Raw genomic sequence first — 20270 nt, 5'->3', positions numbered from 1 at the left:
GTATTCTCATCTATTCATCGGAGTGCGCGGCACATCCAACGCAGGGAACATTTCTGCTCCCGATGCCATTTCTCACCGAGACGAGCTGGCTGGGGAGAGAGTCCACATCTGCTCTCCGCGCTTGCAACAGCAACAAAGGAACGATGGAGTCACGTGACAGAGCAATTTCTCAGTCACAAAGAAGCCGGATCTGTCGGACTGTCACTCCTGGGGATGTAGTCCTAAACCGTTTTAAAAAGATCTGGCGAAAGAATCCTTCTGTTAACTTCTGCCAACGTGCTCGCGCTGGACATCGGGCTCTCTATAAACTCACCGGAAGTCAAATCGTCGGTAATATACATTTACTTTTACTACGCTCGGCTGTCTGTGATGGTTAAGAGGTTTTGCTCCTCTTACTAGAAAGACGAGCTTGAAGCAGATGCTTTGACCTGCTGCGAGTGTGTGCCTGGCTAAGTGCTGGAGTTAATGCGGATCAGACATCGTGTTATAGATATTACTTACAAATGCACTCCGTCCTTCATATCAATCCCTCACTTGCAAGTGCATTCTCTTCCACCAAACCCACCTGCACCGCCCCCCACAATCCCCGCCCACACCCCCACCCACATTTTTGAGAAACTGTCATTAAAGCAATGATCTGTACTTCAATGTTTTTTTCTGTAACATCAACGTGTTGCTTAGCAGTGTGAGGGGAGTGAAGATGTTCGCGAGCTTCCAAAACACTGCAGACCGTCCGCCACTCTCACACAACCAGCAGCTTCACGTTCACTTGAGCAACCGTCCACGGGAAACCTCTCGGGGAAGAGGGTGGATTAAGAGCCGAGGAAGTTGGTTATTTTTTGTTACAAAATTTTTTTNACCAAAATTCTGCAACTTGTTTATCTAGCAATTTACGAAAGGTTTTAGCATTTTTTAAAAAATTGCTAGCATTCCCGGGAGGTACTTACCTTCAGTTTGCAGAATGTTCTTTTGGCTATCTTCCATGTCATGGAATGAGAAGGTATCAGGAATGGAAGGGAGTTTGAGAACAACTCGCAAAATGGAAGCATGGCATTCCTGGAACTGTAGTAAACTCTAAAACTGCGCTGCTTTCCGTGTAGTAAGGGCCACAGAGACTCTGCAAAAAGGCTTTGCAAGACATCCTACCATGATCGTAAACAGAACTGCAGTCAGTGATGCGAGGTTCACTGATCACATCTCAGACCATAACGTCTCATCGATAGTAGTTTCAATACCATTTTAGAATAAACAGATATGAAACCAAACAGCCACTGTACCCTTGTATCAGCTGATTAGGAACTGACTTCCTCCCAATTCTCTCAAGTTATTCCAGGTACTCTCTCTCTCTCTCTCTCTCCACTGCAACACAGATTGTAATGTCACCCCTCTAAAGAAATATCCGTCAATATTTTTGCAGCATCTTTTAAACAGTCAGAGTTAATGCCAAATGTGGTTGTCGTTTCTCTCTTCCGATACAAGTACTTCAGCACAAAATATTTGAAGAGACATGGGCACGGGTTTCTTTATCCAGTGCTTTATAACAACAATAAATAATAATAATCCTTACATTTGATACAGGATTTTTCATGTCGGGAGGACTTTCAATGCGTTTCACAGGATATACAGTGAGGTGTAGTTACTGCGTATTTTCAAGTGCCGTGGGATCTTTAATGTCCATCTGGACAGGCCAATAGACCTCAGTTTAATGTCTTATCTGAGGGACGGCACCTACGTAGGGTCAGCCTAGGCTGTGAGTTCAAAGAATCGACATGGGGCTTGAACCACAACCTTTTGACTCGGAGACGAGAGTGCTGCCAACTGAGCCAGGCTGAATCAACAAAACTGAAGTCCTGTAGCTCTCCCTGTAGTCATTACTAATTGACCTTGGGGTCCACGTTAAACTCGTTGCTAAAAATAATGATCTTTTATTATCCCTTGACAATGGGATTTCCAATTATAAAGGCACAAGAAAATGATTGCTATTTTCAATCAATGGTGTTAAATAGAACCTTGTGGAAACCATATTTATATTTAATGCCAAAAAGTTCCATCAACTCTCCATTTCCAGTGTCTAAGTCTTTGTTGCAGTAATTAGTATGACAAGAGTACAGCATGCGCACCTGATACGATACATTATCCTGAGTCCCAGAATTTGTAATAATGCTTCTGGGTTCTTGAAAACCTCATTGATGCTTACGTTTAGTGACTCCACAGAACATCCTTTACGTTGACAGCACAATGCCTGTTCGGATCAAGTGACTGACATAAAAATAAGGAAATGCACCTGCAGTTTTACATTAGGCACCAATTCAAGCTAAATAACATTTTGGTAACGTGACTTTAAGGGCTTCAAGCAGAACCGCTATCATAAAAGCCCTGGATGCAGCTTCCGATGCAATAGAACTACAACATTTAACACTTCAAAAAAGCACCGTCTGAACATTTTTCACTGTGATCCCAAATCTATACACTTTTTTCTTTTTTTTGGGGTGTGGGGGGGGGGGAATAAAGTGGAGATAGCTGTAGGTGGAAATTGTATTCCTTCTTCATTTAGTTAAAATTAAAGTAAAACACCCATCATAACCTTTTCAGAAAGTGATCTCTAAACACTGAGAATATTGTATGCAAACAAAGTGAAGGGGGAGGGGTGGGGGGAAGAAGGAAAAAAAACAACTATTTCCTAACGACGCAGAAAAATGTACTCGCACTCCAAAATTCCCAAGTGCTGACACTCAACATAGCTAAGTGACATCTTTCGAGTGGAGAATTTACCTCGTACAAACACAATTCATTGGGTTGGGACAACACACTTCCAAGACAACCCAGAAGAACTTTTCAGTAAATTTATATGGAAGAGGTTGTTTTATTCCACATGCCCTAATTTGTTGCAGTGAAGTGGAGGTGAACTGTATGACAATCCCTGCGCTTATGGAGATACTGGTGGAGTCTGGGGAAGGCCCCCTTGTGGTTGTTGAGCTTGGGGAATATTTAAGATTTTGCACGTACTTAATAGTACGCGCAAAATCTGGCCTCCCTTTATTGAGCATGGTGGGAGCACCTCATGGTTGTTTGGGCTGAGATAAAATAAACACTTCATATCTTTTACATGATGTACAGATTAATTCCTTATACCAATTGGGGCATAAACATGACTCCTTGTCTTACTTGTGCTTATCTGGCACCTTTCATGGAGAATACCGTTTCGAGCACTTTACAATTGTGGGGGAAATGCTGAACTGGGGTGGGGGGGGGGGGGGAGGGGGGAGAAAAGAGGTGACCAAAAGCACCTTCGAAGAGTTAGCTTTTAAAGCAGGACTTTAAGATGGATAGAGAGGGGAGGGAGTGAGTCAGAGCGATTAGAGGGGGAGTTACAACTGTGATGAACTGTTACTTGATCACCTAAGCTTTGAAAGTTAATAGAATCAAACTACGGAAGAAAAGCAAGCATGCCATCAGAGAAGTGTTACTGAGGATTTTTCTAGCGCAACCCATCAATCATGCTCATGGCACCCACATGTTTTTCACATCAGCGTAACATCCAGCATCTATTGATTCACAGAAAACCTTTGCTTGTCACTCACTTATTCCGATGCTGACCTTAAGATGTATAATTATCTTCGATAGTCACCTTGCTCAGATGTTTTCTCGATGCAGTACATAGTAAGCAGTGTGTATAAGGAGCTTAATGGGACAGAGTAAGGAAAACTGAAACTTGCCTGTACACTGAGGCAACAGGATCAAGACGACATGGACGCAAGATTGAGAAGGGCAATTTAAGAAGGAAACCAGGACTTTTTTAAAAAAAATAGATAGGGAATCGTTAGCTGGAATGGGTTACGAGGAAGGGCATTTGAGGCTAGACCACTGCACTCTATAAGAAACAGTTTGACTGTGTAATGGAAACAAATCACAAAGTGGATATTCTGGAAGCTTGAGATCAATGGGTTTTAGGGCATTCCTCACTCAAAGCTCTTCCGAACAAAAGATGACAACAGGTCCTTCTAAGGAAATGTTTAGCATGCTACAAAAGGGCAGGATACAAATTCTGACCCCCTGCAATGCAGGGTGTGCGTGATCCAAGGCAAGCTTTTGGGTAGAGGGGTGGCAGGTGAGGGCAAACTTTAACCTCACTGCGAGGGAGCAGAAATGTGTGTTCACATCATCTTGGGATCTGTCACACATCTCCTCGTGTCTGGCTACAGAGCAGCATTGCAGACACCTAGGAGATAGTAGCTTGCATGGGGAGAATTTTGTGCATTTACGTCGCTCTGACTCAGAACGATAATGCTTGGACTAACTCAATTCAGTGAATGGACCTTATTGAAGTAACTTGTAAGTTAATCACTTTAGAGAATGCCCCCTGAGTCACATCTTCCAGGTTAGACTGGCAGACAGCGCAACCCTGATTGCCTTGCGATGTTAAAACATGCCACTGCTCAAATAGGAGAAGTATATGCAGGGCGTCCTATAGCTTGTGAGGTGGTCTTTGCAATCAGAGAAAACTGGAGAGCCCAGTACTGCATGTGCGTCCTGGACTAGAGCACTTTAATATAATAATAAACCTTGCACTTGATATAATGCTTTGTCACGTCATTCAGACATCTCAAAGTGCTTCACATAGAATATTGTAAAGTGAATTGATTGTATCCTGTGGGCAAAGCCAGCAACCAATGTCCCACAAACAGTAATGGATTGAATGACCAAATTTATTTATTTATCTATTTTTGGAGGGATTATTATACCTGGGAAGCAATACACCAATAGACTAACATCCGGGTTCCTACTTACTGCTAGATAAAGTAGAGTAAGGCAACCTGAACAATGTTTCGACCTACCTGGGAATCGAATCGTTAGCTACAGGATTCCCAATCATCGACAAGAGGACGTGTAAAGGCCGTTTCCTTTTGTTTTCCCGCCCGGTCCCGTGACCTCTATAGCAAGCGTGGATGCTATTTCACCATTTACACTGCATGCCATCGGGACTGGAAGAATCCAGTGTCAAAAGTATGTCTCAATCTAATATGACACTTTGAATCCAACAGCTCTGCACAGTGTTTCCCACTGGTAATTCCAAGCCTTCCTTCTCCGAGTGGCATCTGCGTGCTGCCAAATGTTATTTTGTCCAGAATATATACACTCAAAAGAAAAGTGCCCTTTTTGTTGGCCAAAATAGTCTAAATTTTTAAAATGGAAACTTGTACATCATTCTCTTCTGCTTATTTGAACCTGTCAAAATGTTCAGGGTTTTACAAATGCACGTAATTGAACATGACAAATCAAATATGACAACTGTTGTGTTGCGGAATTCAGTAAGATGGAGAGCGCTGGCATCCGAACCCAACGGTTGGAAAAAAAATGCTGTGTGAGGTGTCCACGGGGGATGGATGGCTGTCTGATTTTCAGAAACATCCTGGTTTACCGAAGCTGGATAATGTATGGCCCGAGACCGCAGGGTTCCTGGAAAGCACACACTATCTGGCTCTCACACTCGACCACTTTACAAATTGTGGACAGGCAATTGTGCCACCTCCAGGCACCTTGTTTCACATTTCAGGTCAACGCAGTTCACTTCAGGTTGGTTCTTTTGGCAGTTTGCACTTGCCCGAGAAACCTTTTCACTTTTCCCTTTTTATTCAAAGCTCTGTGAAAAAATTACTTGGGAACGAACGATCACCGATTTTTTTTTCTAACAAGAAAACAAACCCGACCGCTTAATAGCATTTCCCTGTGCCTCCCAACACTGTTCTTTGCTAAGGTCATCAAATTCACCCCAAATGCTTCTTCACTCAAGTTACTAAAAGGTCTAAATTAGATGCCTCATGTACCCCCAGCGCCTCAGTTCAGTCTGACCCTCAGATCAGCATCTCATGTGAGATGCCACGATCCTACTTAGGTAGAAATGTGACCACGGAAATCAAAACCCCGAGACTACATCTGACTGCAAAGAGTTGGCCTGATACTCAGATGGTTACCTACAGGATTTGCTATTGAAAAATATTGCACATTAGAAACTAACTATTTTAAAACCTATGTTATATGATCCTTTCCTCCCCCGACCCATCAGCTACTTCCTTAGCCTCTCGTCGAAAGAGAAGAGTTTTTCCCCATGTCCTGGCCAACAATGTTCCACAGGTAAAAATCGGCATATCCAATACAAATATTGTTTTTCTTCAAAAAATGTGTGGGCTGAAGTGTGGACATCACTGGGGGAAAATCTGTTAATTTCTCTCCTCATGCTGTCAGGTTTAATAACTCGGCAAAAAAGAAAGGATAAAGTTTCCCCCCCCCTACTGGTGTCCGGCACTCACCATCTGGACAAACTAGTCATAAAGCGAACAGAGATTTACAAAAAAAGATGATTTAAGTTATTAATTCCTACAAACAGTTTCGTTGAGAATACCTAGATGCACCCGATGGTATGACTGAGAATATCTTAAGTACGGGTGAGAAAAGATCATTGTGCCTATCCAGCCCACTCCTACCGCAAACCACTCAAAACCTCGCCTGTGGTGACTTTCTCCACACCCACTCAACCTCCAAGGAAACGTTCTGTACAGATACTCCCTGAACTCATAGATAACCAAGCAAATACCACATATCTGCACCATTCAAATCTGGCTTCTGTCCCTTCCTCGCAAACATACCAGCCCAGCAACATGGAAGCCATTCTGTCCAGTGGAGTATTTCTTCTCTTACCCGCACTGATCCACTACTTGTACTGTAATTTCTTCGCCCACAAAATACAGTCACTCCACTTTACAGCATATCCTGTGAAGCGCTTTGAGGTGTCCACCTGACGTGAATGACGCTATAGCAAATGCAAGGATTATCATCGTAAATAATAAACTCAGGACTAGTCTCAAGCAGGCACTTAATCAGTTACTTTTTGAAGGAGTTGAACTTACCTAGTACCAACTGCGCTTGATATCATTCTGCATATCCATACATATGTGGGGGAAAAAATAGTTCTTCTAACTTGCAGTCTCGCTTGGAGCCTGGTTAGTGTTTAGCTTGCACAACAACAACAACTTGCATTCATATAGCTTCCCGGAGTACACACTACAGTTCCAGAATGAGGGCATTCTGACTGAAGTCAGCATAACTGAAGGCTGTGCTCTGCACCAGAGTGTTTGCAGGCCCTGGTGAAATGAGCAGGGGCTTGAAACAAAAATCCAGCCAGTTTTTTTTCCTCTAAATCCATGGCTCAGAAGGTGTGATCAAATAATAATGTAAAGTGTGCTACAGCGGTGAACTGAGGACGTGACAGTCAATTGAAAGACATGACCTGAGCCACGGTTATCTAATCATCCGGTCAATCCTTAGTGCAGTGAGAGATTACTGCTTCATTTACACAGGGTATTGCCACAGCTTCCCTGGCAGCAAACCCATCCCTGAAATTCATATTATATTAACTCTGCTCATTGCAACACAAAAAGCATGTGCTGTAGCGCATTTGAAGGCTAAAGGGAAATTTGAGATGTGTTGCCACACAGAGCAATAAAGTAGATTGTAATTTCTCAACGCTGTGAGCGGTAATTCCTCTCTGGTGTAACTGCTTCAATATCTGTTAGTGGCAGAAGCCACATTATAATATCATTTTCATTGCAGTGGAGTTATATGCCCACACCATGCACTAAAATGACTCAGTCTGGGACAAGCACGGATAATGCCAGCCCACAAAAAATAATGAAAGCACAGTCCACATCAAAAGGGTTAAGAGAACCTGGTTGTGTAATGGTTAATTTCAGAGGGCAGCTCTGCTTTGTAGCAGTCATTAAAGTCTTGTGAGGCCGAAGTGTCACCGAGAGATAAACCTTCGTTTTCATTTGGAACACTTCTTAAACATACTGCCGCCTTCGTCAAGTATATACATCAGTGTTAAGTATCTCGCCCTAAAATGTCGCACACCCAGTGACTAACAAAAGGATTTTTTTCAGAAAAACATTATCTGCAATTTTGCTTATATTATTTATAAAATTAAGGTACGGAAAATCATTTTCTGAACACATATGGAATAAATTGCAAATGAATTGTACAGTGGCGAGGAAAGTGTGCTCAGTTTTCCCTGTGGGGGATTGGCTTCAAAATTCACCCCCTGATTAATATCTCCTCTCTCAGTTGCTTGCAAGAGTCTGGCCAGCCTCAACCTAATTCCTTGAGGTTTCTAGGACTACAGAACCATACTGATGATAAGCTGTCAGTCCCAATTGCACATTGGGTTAAGGGACATTACAGCGGCAGATAAAAAGGAAGCTTTACCTTGAATCTAACCCTTTGCTATATGTGATCTGGGAGTGCTTAAGCAGTGGGTGGAAAAAGGTGGGAGCAAGTTACATGAATACCAATCGCTTTGATATGTACACAAGAATTTAATCCTACGTACAGACACACAGACAAAAAGTTCCTTCGAAAATATTTGGATTAAATACCCGAATTAAATTTCAAACCTTTCAAGTTTCAGTTGGTGTAATGTTGGTTTGATATTCAGGTGAAATGCCCGACAAAGGATTTTTGTTTTATAATCTATCTTTTGCCCCCAAGACGCCAGAACCTCCAGATACGGATTTTGACAGCTAATTCTGCCAGTGGCTCCCTCCGATGACGGCAAGGTCTCCAATGGATGGCAGGCGGGTAAACAACAACACGTATTGACACGTACCCTCGTTTACACACGTGACACGAGTCAACTTCAGATTGGAGTCAACTTTATTTTGATGCACATCAAATTAACTCGAGAGCATTTACAACCTGCCACTTTTGCCTGCTTTTACAAATAGAAATAATGCTCACAGTCAACTCAAACAGTTCACATGCATCAGACAAGACAAGTATGAGAGGGGGGAAAAAAAAACACACATCAAGAATGAACACATTATCTTTGCGGATTAAATCTGATGTACAATGCACTTATATCGAGGGAAGATGGATTTAATTTAACTCGACACGATTTCAAGTCACCTTATCTCATGCATGTGAAGATGGTAATTTTTCTTAATGCTAGGAGTAACACTTTTCTCTCACAATTTTTCTTTCATCAAAAATGCAAAATTATGCTTGGCATTGATGCAGATAACATGGCTTTGTCACTTGCCAGCAATTCAACCAACGTGAGTGAGTGAGTGAGTGATTACTTGAGTCGATGTTTATTTTACACGCAGCCCTTTGGTTCTGATAAATTGTTTAAAGTGCACGCAACCTCAAACTCTTTTACTGAATCACGTGGGCACAGGTTCTCCAACATACCGTGAGTGAAGAATAGACTGACTGGGAATGTATTGTTACCCTGGCTTTTGATCAAGTTGTAGGCTTCAGAAAACACCTGGAGTTCCTTCTTGAACATCTGTGCTTTTGTTTTCAAAAACAAACAGCGAAATTTTCGCCCAATATCGGATTTGGGTTTTTTGTTACTTTCAACTTTGTACTATCTGGGCTCGGGATTAGCAGTACCAGCCACCACACCCAACCACGGGAATAATCCGTGCTTTACTCTTTTATGTGAGGAGAAGACGGCTTATACAGGATAACACTGACATGTGACACGTGACACCTAATAACATCAACTGCAAAGGAAGAAAAAACGCTACTGAAAAGAGACAATGCTCATTTTTATTCTCCTGTGTATATAAGACAATACCAGCGATCACACGATAATATTAGTTGCATCCCTGAACCTCTCCGTTTGGTACTTCTGGAATTAAGGAACAAATTTAATTGGTTGAAACTAAAAGACTCGGATTTATTTTATTCTTCACAACATTCATCCTTTCTTACTCTAATCTGCTCCTCTCTTTCTCTCTCTGTATGGCTCAGGTGCACTTTCAGCAGTGACTTTAGTCACAGAGCCACAGGGAGGTTATTCTCATATTCTGATGATATATTCAATGGCATTTGACGATTTAATGGAATTTGTTGTTTTTAACTTCACGCCACAAAGCTAATCCAAACAACATCACACAATACCAACTGTTAGAACAGTGTCTTCCTAGTATGATGGCCCATTGTCAAAAGTACCTAAAAAGCTTGAAATTTACCTTCAGAAACATTTCTGGTACAACTTTATATCTGTTGCTGTGGTTATTGCCTCTGATAGTCATGAGGGGCATGCTATGAAATTGCAAATGTGACTTTTCACACGGTGGCACATAGGCAATTAGAAACATTTCCTTCCCCGCAAATTTGTCATTAAGCACTCCGATACTCTATCCTGCGTGAAGGGTTCTATATAAATGCAAATAGTTGTTGATATTATTATACAATGCATGCTCAAGGAAAACAGACTGAGGTTCACGCAAGTACACCAGAAGGAAGCACATTAACAAGCTTGTAATGCTAGGCTTGGGCAACATGAAGAGACTAAGAGTGGTGAGAACAGATCCGCTGGGCACCAGAATGCATTGTATACAGCATGCTTTGTCAGGGCTGGACTATTGGGCTGCTTTCTTCACATTGAGGGCTTCACCTGAAACAGGCTTGAGCAGTTTCAAACCAAATCAGCAGATATTAGGCAATAGCACTAAACTGTCCGTACTGACACAAAGGTTTGGCCAGGTCACTCAAAGGTATTATAAAAACCGAGGTCTGGAATCACAAGCAATCCTTATGAAATTGAGCTAGAACGTCAAGTTTGAGATGTAACTTATGGATACTGCTCCGCAGTGCGCCCATGTCATTGCTAACTTGGGTATGAAAGTGTTGAACAGTCACGGGGAGGGGATGGGGTGTGATTGGGGCTGGTGGTGGGGGTAAACAGCATGAATTAAATATGACAGTCCCTGATCACATTTAAATCTAGTTGTAAGAAGTATCAACTGCTTATTTACGACTTCTGTGGGAAATGCTTTAATTTGTGGTACCTGACTCCTATGTCACTTACTAACCCCAGTCTATCGGTTGAGTGATTACAACTGAGCACATCTGCAAAGGCAGTGTAAGCCACAGGAGGCAGATTCCACCAAGCTGGTTCCCAGGATACATTTTGCCAAGCCTACACAGGTCAGAAAGCCAAGTTCAGCTACAACCTACCCCCCACGCCCCCACACTTAAAAAAAGACATTTCAACCAATATTAGAAATGGCAATTAAATCCTGTTCTAATTGCTCACACTAGGTTAGCATGCCGCGACATTACATTGCGTCTTTCCATGTGGTTTCGGAGAATGGAATAAATGCGAACCTTGCGCTGTTCTGTGAGTGGTTTTCTTGTGTGATGGGATTAGCCAAATTTCAAAGCCTATTTATAACCTCCAGCAGCAAAAATTGACTACATGCACTGCTCGAGTCAACTGGGACTGCATAACATCAACTTGATTATATCAAATTAACTCAAAACATAATTGCGCTGCATGAACAGCCATGGAACTTGTCAACTATAAAGCTGTCAAAAATCCATCAGCTCTGCCGTTAAATAGAGGCACCCCAGCTCAAGGTCCAGAACTCTGGCAGTTTTGGACGCTTGTCTACGAACGCTTTGGAGTGTTTTAGTAATTTTTTTTCTCTCGTTGTGGAACTTCCCGGTCTGTAACCTCAGGTATGTAAACGGCAGGAGGAAGGCAAGGTTAGCCATTCTGGACAAATGTGAAATGGCAAAATAGATCTCTGAAACTTCATTAGCGAGGACCGAGATGGAGCCTAACGATTATTATAAGTGCCAGAAAAGCAGAGAGTCATTAGTAAAGCTGATTAGCTAACCTTTCTCAAAACAGCAGACGTGAACTCACTTAATTTCAGTCATTAATGCAATGGACATGCAACCCACACTACTACACTTAAAGGAGAAATGATTTGATGCCCAGTGCTGACTTTGCTGGAAAGTGGGAGCAATTTAGGTGTGACAATTGGCCTCATTGCCCAAGGTTTGAGTAGGGAGGGAGAATAATGGGAAAAAGTTGCACAGAGTAGTTTGGATGTCTGAGCACGATGATCTCCAATGTGTCTTGGGAAAAAATACACAAATGCTGTTGAAATTCTGGACTCTTACTTTTTAAACTGAGTAGCAACATTCTTCCCTCATCCTACAGATTATGACACATCTTTATACTGCTCTACCTACTTCCCAGCCACTGTGAAAATGTCAAAGATGGAAGTGCATGAAACAGAATGGGGATATTCCTCAGGTAGAGATGTGCACTCAGCTTGCCACGCTTACAGCTGAACTCTGCAAAGCATTGCTGTGAGATAAATTGCGCATCAACTGTATTTCAATGCAATTATTTAAGGTACTGCAATTTCCTACGGGTATTCAAGTCAAAAGGTAAACCACATGTTTGAAAATTTACCTTGGCCCCGCAAGCCAATGATCTACAATTTGCTCTTTATTTTAGGCATTTAGTGTGGAATCGATCCAAATGTTATTATGTGAAGGAAAATTCAGAACGCCACCTCAGCCCCCTTCCCCCCCACTCAAAAAAAAATGCACTGCTACTTTCAATTATTTTTGTTTTCTTTCTTTCTGTCTATTTACAGCATATTCTGTGAAGCGCTTTGAGACGTCTCAAAAACATGATCAGGTTCTATATCAAATGCAAGGATTATTATTATTATTATTATTATCATTTCCCTGCTTCCCTCCTCGTTTAAAGGTGATTAGGAACCTAGAGTTCTTCCTCAGGGGCTTTGGAGAGAACACTGGAAAAATAGCCTGAAACATTGTATAGGTAAAACTGCTCTCAATGATTTATAAAGCGGTTTAAATGTACTGTGTCCTATTGGAGAACTATTCAACGGTTTGGTTACAAAACGGTTTTTGCAGAGTAAACAATACTTTGTGTCCCTTTAGTAACCAAAATGCTCAATGCTAAGGGAGTAGTGTAAAGTACAACGCAGCAGATCAGGAATCTACCAGATAAAAGATAGCACTATCCGAGCAAAGTGGAGTGAGTGCGAGCCATAATATTTAGCAACACTGCACATGTGGCAATGTCACTGAGTGTAATGTACCTCATACCCACAGCAAAAGCATCAGTGCAGAAAGCACCAAGGCAAGGTTTCACTGAAGTAGAACATTTACCCAGCTGCTCACCGGGTCACCTTCTGAAGTGCACAATGTTCCTGCCTGTCCATGGAACTGCACTTGGCTCACAAGATCTACAAAATACACAGTCAATCCACTTTACAGTACATCCTGTGAAGCGCTTTGAGACATCTCAATAACCTGATATGGTGCTGTATCGAATGCAGCATCATTATTTATCATTGTTATTATCACCACAGGTTGAAAGTAATCCCCTTTTTTAAGGGGAATATGCACTCTGAGGCATTCTAGCTTAATATAATGGAAAGGACTATCTCAGTGGAGTGACGAGCACACAGATAACTGTGGGTTGAGATGCATCAAATTCTACTAAAAGAATTATAGAACAGTTACAGCACAGAAGGAGACCAATCAGCTTTTTGAGTCTGTGTTGCTGCTCACTCCCCCCACTAGAGTTTCTGCTCGAATGATATCCTGACATCTAACTGACAAACGCATAAAGGAAAACAAAAAGATAAGCAAACAAAAATAAACCAATTGTACTAGTTTGTTTCAGATAACCGTACATCGGAGAACGAAAATTTTCCCATAGGACCCTGAAACTTTAAACTAATGTACTGGCTTCATATAAATATGGCACTAAACGTGGGAAACAGATGCTTTTAATTAAACTCTATTCTCTACCTTAGAACCACAATATGGTCATCGCTAATATATTCTTAATCAGTGTGCATCTGTTTCCCATAGCAAATCATAAATGAGCGCTAGCGCCTATTCTTGCTTCTGGGTAGATCCAGATACGTAGAACTAGCTTTCACTCCCTCCCGCCCATATGATGAGCTGTAATTCAAGTAAGTAATAATAATCCTTGCATTTGATAGCTGTATCACGTCTTCGAGATGCCTCAAAGCGCTTTGAGGAACATACTGTAAAGTGAATTGACTGTATTTTGTGGACGAAACGTGGAAGCCAATTGCGCACAGCTGTGTCCCACAAACAGTCGTGGATTGAGGGATCAGATTATTAGTAGTAGTTCTTTTGAAGGAATCATTACCCTGGGAAAAGCTATCTGCTAATCGACTAACAACTGGGTTCCTACTTATTGCCAGGTAAGCAGAGGTGTGTATAAAAAAAGTACTTCATAGAGGTAGGCATATATTCCTCCATTCTCAGTTCCTTTCTGGGCATTTAATCACAACCTCTACTCTTCCTGCACCCCGCCTCCCCCCCCTCCTCCTTCTCCAGCTAAGAAAATAGGATACCACACACTTCTGTATCCAGGGTCAATCTCATTCTGTGACCACCTGACCGACCCCAGAGTTCCTGGTGCTCCAGCCACTAACTTGCTGAGAGCTGACATAATGAGCCGATTAATTGGAGAGAATGACAGGTCATGGCCTTAAAGTCATGACCTTCTGGTTGGCAGTTGTGCCTACCTATTATTTCAAGTAGCACGCTTACAAAAAGTTGTTCCAACACACGACTGTGATATGAGCATTGCATCAACACTCCTTTTGTTGCATCTGGCACCGGCTCTCCAATTACCGTAATGCTGTGTTATTACCACCGTCCCGGTAGGCCACACTTATTGAGCGAGGGGGTAGAAAGAAGGCAGTAACTGAGCTGAAGGGTTCATTGACATTGAGTTGCTTCAGGTATTTCTCTACACAGCGCAACAATCCAAAACAGAAAAAGCAAGACCGTAGTCTGAAAAACTTGCTTTCCTGCGAATCGACGGCCAAAACATAAGAGCGATTTCAGATGAGTCGGGTTTAGGGTTTCAGATGAAGCATCAAACTAAGGCACCTTACGCCTGTTCAGGTGAATGTTAAAGATCCGATAGCATTATTCTCCTGGCCAACAATCCCCCTAGGTAAGACTGGCTGTTTGTGAGATATTGCTGTGCACAAATTAGCTGCCATGTTCGCTTACAAACGTACAGTCACTACACATCACAGTAAAATTTTGTGAAGCACTTTGAGACGTCTTGACAATGTGATATGGCAATACATCAAGTGCAAGGATTATTATAGTGCATGTATTTCCACTACTGATAACGTTGCAACATCATTCACAAACATATACCTGACTACTTATCTTATAATTCTTCTCATGCCATAGCTTGGTGCGACAGGAAAGCTTGCTTCGATACAAAGAAAAACATAACTTGCACAATCTATAATATTTATGAGGAGTTTTAAACTTCTCTAATTTGCAATTGTGAAAATTAATTCTGCTTCCTGTCTCTTTGAATGGCAGTAATGTGGGGCAAAGGGCAGAGGTCAGCAGCGCAATATATTAGCCGTGTGTTGCTCTGAAAATCAACCTCCAATGCAAAAGTGAAATAGCTGTCAAACTCTTCAGATCTTTAGTTCCCACCTATGAATGCAGGAGATGTCATTGTGAGACACTGCGGGTTTAAATATGGTTCACACGAGTCAATTGGCAGGTGACGAACACCTTACATAGATAATAAATAAATAATCCTTGTGATTTGACATAGCGCCTTTCACGTCGAGAGGCTGTCACAAAATGTTTCACAGGATTTCCTGTAAAGCGTAATGATTGTATTTGGTAGGCAAATGCGGCAGCCAATTTGCACACAGTAATGTCCCATAAGCAACCGTGATGTGCACTGACCAATTTATGTATATGTACAGGTGCAAGCAAGCTGGAAGTTACAGCCTTGGCAATTTATGTCCTGCCAATTAATGTATCTACCCAACATTCAAACAAACTGAAAAATGTTGACACTCCATCCCTCAGTTTCAATGTAAAGTCACCATATCTCCATAGGTACGGCCTATTCAATCTTGAGATTGTAATTACCTCGGCACAAGACTTCGATACACATGCAAGCACTGTTTTAAAACAAGCTCAAGACACAAGAAATCTAGCCATTTCAACAGAGGAGAATGTTTCAGATATCATACTGTATATATGTATTTTAAGCAGACACAAAATATACAGAAAAGCTATTGAAAACAGATGTGAATAGCACCAAATCTGACATGTCTCTCGTAGTTACATTCCTTGTTTTGTTTTACTTGAGCAGTACAATTAAGTGAATGTTCAAAGCAAGAATTCAAGTCTGTTGTACCCCCAGGATACAGGTGTTCATTAATCTATAATTACTTCTTGTGGGGCTAACACACAACTGTAATTATTACAGTTAATTCTTGTTTAGTGAATAACCCGCTTGTCACCACAAATAGTTGCCTCATGGTCCATTAGAAGAACATTCAAGTTCCTGGGCTGGAAAGCATCAAGCGCTACAATCTGCAACACATGTCTTTATAACTTTATAATAAACTTTTTCTTCGTCTCTGGAGCTTACTGGGTCTGCGGAGCTATGAAATAAATCTTACGTGGTTCCACATGACAATAACATAAACACTAGCTCCGTGCAAAGAGGCATCTCGCTCCAAAAACACGTACGTGCGTGGGATTCTTTATATACATACATGCCTCGAGGGCAATCTTGGAGCTTACTGAACCACTGAAGGCTTTAAAGAGTCCAAATGATTCCTGTAAAGTTCACGAAAATCTGAAATTGACCTGTTCAGCCACTAGTCTAGGATCTGGCTGTCAGTAGAGCCCCGCAGGACAGCCCTGACATTAGTATAGACTCTGGATTCAGGGCTACATTCTGACACAGTCATATTGTTGTAAAAGAAAATAAAACAGTATGTTGTTGACCCACTTACTAGCACTTAAAACAATCTGAAGATGTTACTCGTCAATGGAGAAAAAAAAAACACTCATCTAATGCAGTAACTGTACAGCTCAAAAACTCATTTTTAAATTGTTCCCGTTCAGCTATCGCTTGCTGTTATGAAACGCAATGACAACAAGAATTGGGCAGCGGTATGACAAAGAATTATCCTCCCAAGTCATTGAAACTAGTTCCTGCCTTAAGTTTAAAATGGAGTTAAACTGATCCTTTTGATCAGAAAATGCAACACAGAATTTTTAAAAATAAAATCCTGCTGCTTTTTTTTACAAAATCCCTGCAAAGCAGGACTAAGCTTCCAGAATTACTCTCTCTGATATTTTTTAATTGTCTAGACTTATAATTCTATTCTTTAGAGATTTTACAAATCTGACAGGATTGTCGGGACATATTTTCTTACACCAGTCATTCATTCGGTCACCTCAACATATGCCACAGGCGTGATGGGCTGAATGACCTCCGGTGCCGCCAATTTCTATGTCCCGGATGAAAACACGTTATGTTAGCGGAGAACAAAGACAAATTAAGAAGATTATTTGCGTGGTAAGGCACGCTGTGGGAAAACGTTAAGCCAGAAATGTTTGTTGTTAAACCAGAGTGAAGTACAAAAATAAATTCTAAGCTGCCTGACATTTAATATTATACGGTACCTTGTTTGATTTTATTTTTGCTCTTAATACATAGTTATTTGTTGGGTTGCGAAATGTATCCTTTTATCTTTGCTCTTAATCAATAGTTATTTGTTTGGTTGCGAACTGTATCCTTTTATTTTTGCTCTTAATCAATTGTTATTTGTTTGGCTGCGAAATGTATCCTTTCATTTTTTTTTCCGCTCTCAATCAATAGTTATTTGTTGGGTTCCAAAATGTATCCTTCTAAGTTTTACTTAAAAATCCCGCAAGTGGGAAAAGAGGGGGACGAGACACCGAATTTGGAGGAGATGGGCCACGGAGATGATTTTACGCCGCACACATTGTGGAATCCCAGTCGGTGGACTTCACCAAGTGCCAAAACCACGCTTGAAAACTCGTCAAACTTTCGCATTCTGAAAGCATACTGCGGACCAAGCCTTGTACGAATTCCCCCCGGTTGGCAGCCGTGTCAAATATCGAGAGTGACAGCCGCACGGAGAGATTGCGGCGAGGTGGGTTTCGGGGAGGAACGGAAAATGTCCCTTTAAAAAGAGTCCAACCCGATTCAAAGTTTTCGTGAGACGCACGACTGTGACTTGATTTTTTTTGTCTCTCTGCGCCCCCCTCCCTCCTCCCCCTTTTCCCTCTCCCCTTCCACACATTGTTGAACTTATTATATCACGTCTGTCAGCCCACATCTCCTCGCCCCTTCCTGTTCCTGCCAGGTAATCAATTCGTCGTCACTCTTGGTAATCCCAGTAAAGTCATCAGTGAAATGAGTTACAGCTGTGAAACCATCAGGAAGAGGAACAGCCAAGAATATTCTGCTGATAGCACATCGAGGTCTCAAAGATGAAATATTAATGCACGATTTGTTTATCTGCAAGCGTACATCTACCAGCACTGAGCTGTTAATTTTCTATCTGTGCAGACAACAGATCACTCAGTCATGAACTCTTCACAGCCATTACACAGAGACATTTTGATTAAGTATGCCTAATGTAGTGTATAGGAAAGAATGAAAACACTCAGCCTGCCAACTTTTGATTGACCATTAAGCCACTGATGAATGTGCCTGTCAAGGGAGAGACAATTACCTCAACAATGAAGAAAGTCTTCTGGAGGGTTATTTCTATAGCACTGACACATTTACCAGATTACAGCCATGCAAGTTGAAAGCGTGTAAACTAATAGCTAAGATTTCTTCATAATGTATTCATCCCCGTCTCCTTAAAGGAAAGGAAATCAGGGGGGAAAAAAAAACACATACACACACACACATTTTTTGTGAAAAAAAAACCCTAAACAACAAAATAATTGTGCATGTCTGGGCAAGGAAATGACAGGGGCAGGCGTTACGTCAACAGCACATGTGTTGCCATAGTGAGTGATTTATTGATATTTATCGAGAATGAATAGATCAAAGCCTCCAAGATGACAGGTGATCAATCACGCGTCAAATCAAAGATGGCAATCGACTTTAAGACCAGTTAAGTGGGTGGATCCGGCAGATGAAAAATGAACTTTTATTTCTGTGGCCCACATCACCAAATATCACAACTCTCAGGAGAGAGAGAAATGTTTAAGCAGGCAATTTATTTCACAGATTGGATTTTTTCCTTTTTTTTTATATGAGAGAGAGAGAGAGAGAGAGAAGGGGGTGGGGGTGGGGGAGGAAGGAGAGGGGGAAGGAGTGAAACTCATTTCAGACAGAGTTGCAATTACACAGATGCACAAAGTTAGGGCACTCACAGTTGTAGTTTCAGGGTTTTTTTTAAAAAAAAACAAATTGCAGTGGAGTGTGTGTGTATGGGGGAGAGAGAGAGAGAGAGAGAGAGTGTGAGTGCACTCTCTTCAAAGAATATTCACCCTATATTTTTTTACACACACACACACAAACACAGCACATTTAAACCCAAATTTGATTACCAAACAAGAGCAGTACAAGTGCAAATCCCCTGCCCTGCAAACACTGTGTCAGATTACAGTAAAATAGTGGAAACACACATTCATCTTTCGCAGTGAGTGGATTCAGCTCTACTGACAAGAGGATAAAACGTAGGAGGGTTTACAATGCATGAACTACAGTCAGAATAGATACACCGCTATTTAACCATGAAAGGAGAGGGAGGGAAGGAGAGAGAGAGAGAGAAAGAGGAGTGTGTGTGTGTGTGGGGGGGGGGGAACACATATATAAACATGACTAAAAGCAAACTTTACATTTCCTTGGGGGGGGAATGTCTCACTCTCCCCCTCCCCCCACTCCCCACTCCCCAGGCAACATTTCTCTTTTGATCCCACCTTTCTTTTCTTTTTTAAAAAAAATCCAGGGGGGAAAAAAGAAAATTTTTTTTTTTGGGGGGGGGAGGGAGGGGACAAGAGAGTGAGTGAGAGAGAGAGAGAGAGAAAAAAAGAAAAGAGAGAAAGGGGGAATGAGTTGAGTTGCTGGTTAGTTAGTTAGATAGTTAGTTAGTTTCCACCCCACACCCACCCCACCCCCACACCCCACACACACACACACACAGACACACAAAATAAAAAGCAATGATGGAGAGAGATAGAGAGAAAGAGAAAGAGGGAGAGAAAGCATTGCAATTGCAATTGACAAGACAATTTGGATCAAACAGAAGTTGTGTGTTTACCTGCAGCCCGTTTAGGTGCTTCCTGCTTCCTTCGAGGCATCTTGTAAGACTTTCAAGTTGACTTTTTTTTCTTCTCTCCCCCTCCCCTCCCCTCCCCTCCTCCTCAGGTGTGTATGAGGTTGGCTTTGGAGTGTGGTGGTGATGGTGGGGAGGGGGGGAGAGAGAGAGAGAGAGAAAGAGAGAGGGGTGGGGGGGGGGAGAGGAATGAAGGGAAAGGAAGGAGGGAGAGGGGATTGGAAGGAGAGAGAGAGAGAGAGAGAGAAGGATAGAGGGGAGACAGAGTGCTGGGTACAA

At 41.8% G+C, this 20270-nt stretch overlaps 1 protein-coding gene across 4 annotated transcripts in view; it reads right to left on the bottom strand.

Moving 5' to 3' along the window:
• LOC103191071 (teashirt homolog 2) overlaps positions 1-20068 on the bottom strand; it is a 181885-nt gene extending 161817 nt beyond the window's left edge. For all 4 annotated transcript variants that reach the window (XM_007912030.2, XM_042341786.1, XM_007912027.2 and 1 more), the window contains exon 1: positions 19977-20068. In XM_007912030.2, the coding sequence (XP_007910221.1) occupies positions 19977-20016 (40 nt within the window). In that variant the 5' untranslated portion in view covers positions 20017-20068. The remainder of the gene's footprint in view (positions 1-19976) is intronic.
• Positions 20069-20270: the final 202 nt, after the last annotated feature.

The sequence above is a fragment of the Callorhinchus milii genome, unplaced genomic scaffold, assembly GCF_018977255.1.
Source record: "Callorhinchus milii isolate IMCB2004 unplaced genomic scaffold, IMCB_Cmil_1.0 Scaffold18, whole genome shotgun sequence".
In the NCBI taxonomy this organism is placed as follows: Eukaryota; Metazoa; Chordata; class Chondrichthyes; order Chimaeriformes; family Callorhinchidae; genus Callorhinchus; species Callorhinchus milii.
This window is presented reverse-complemented; position numbering and strand designations above follow the sequence as displayed.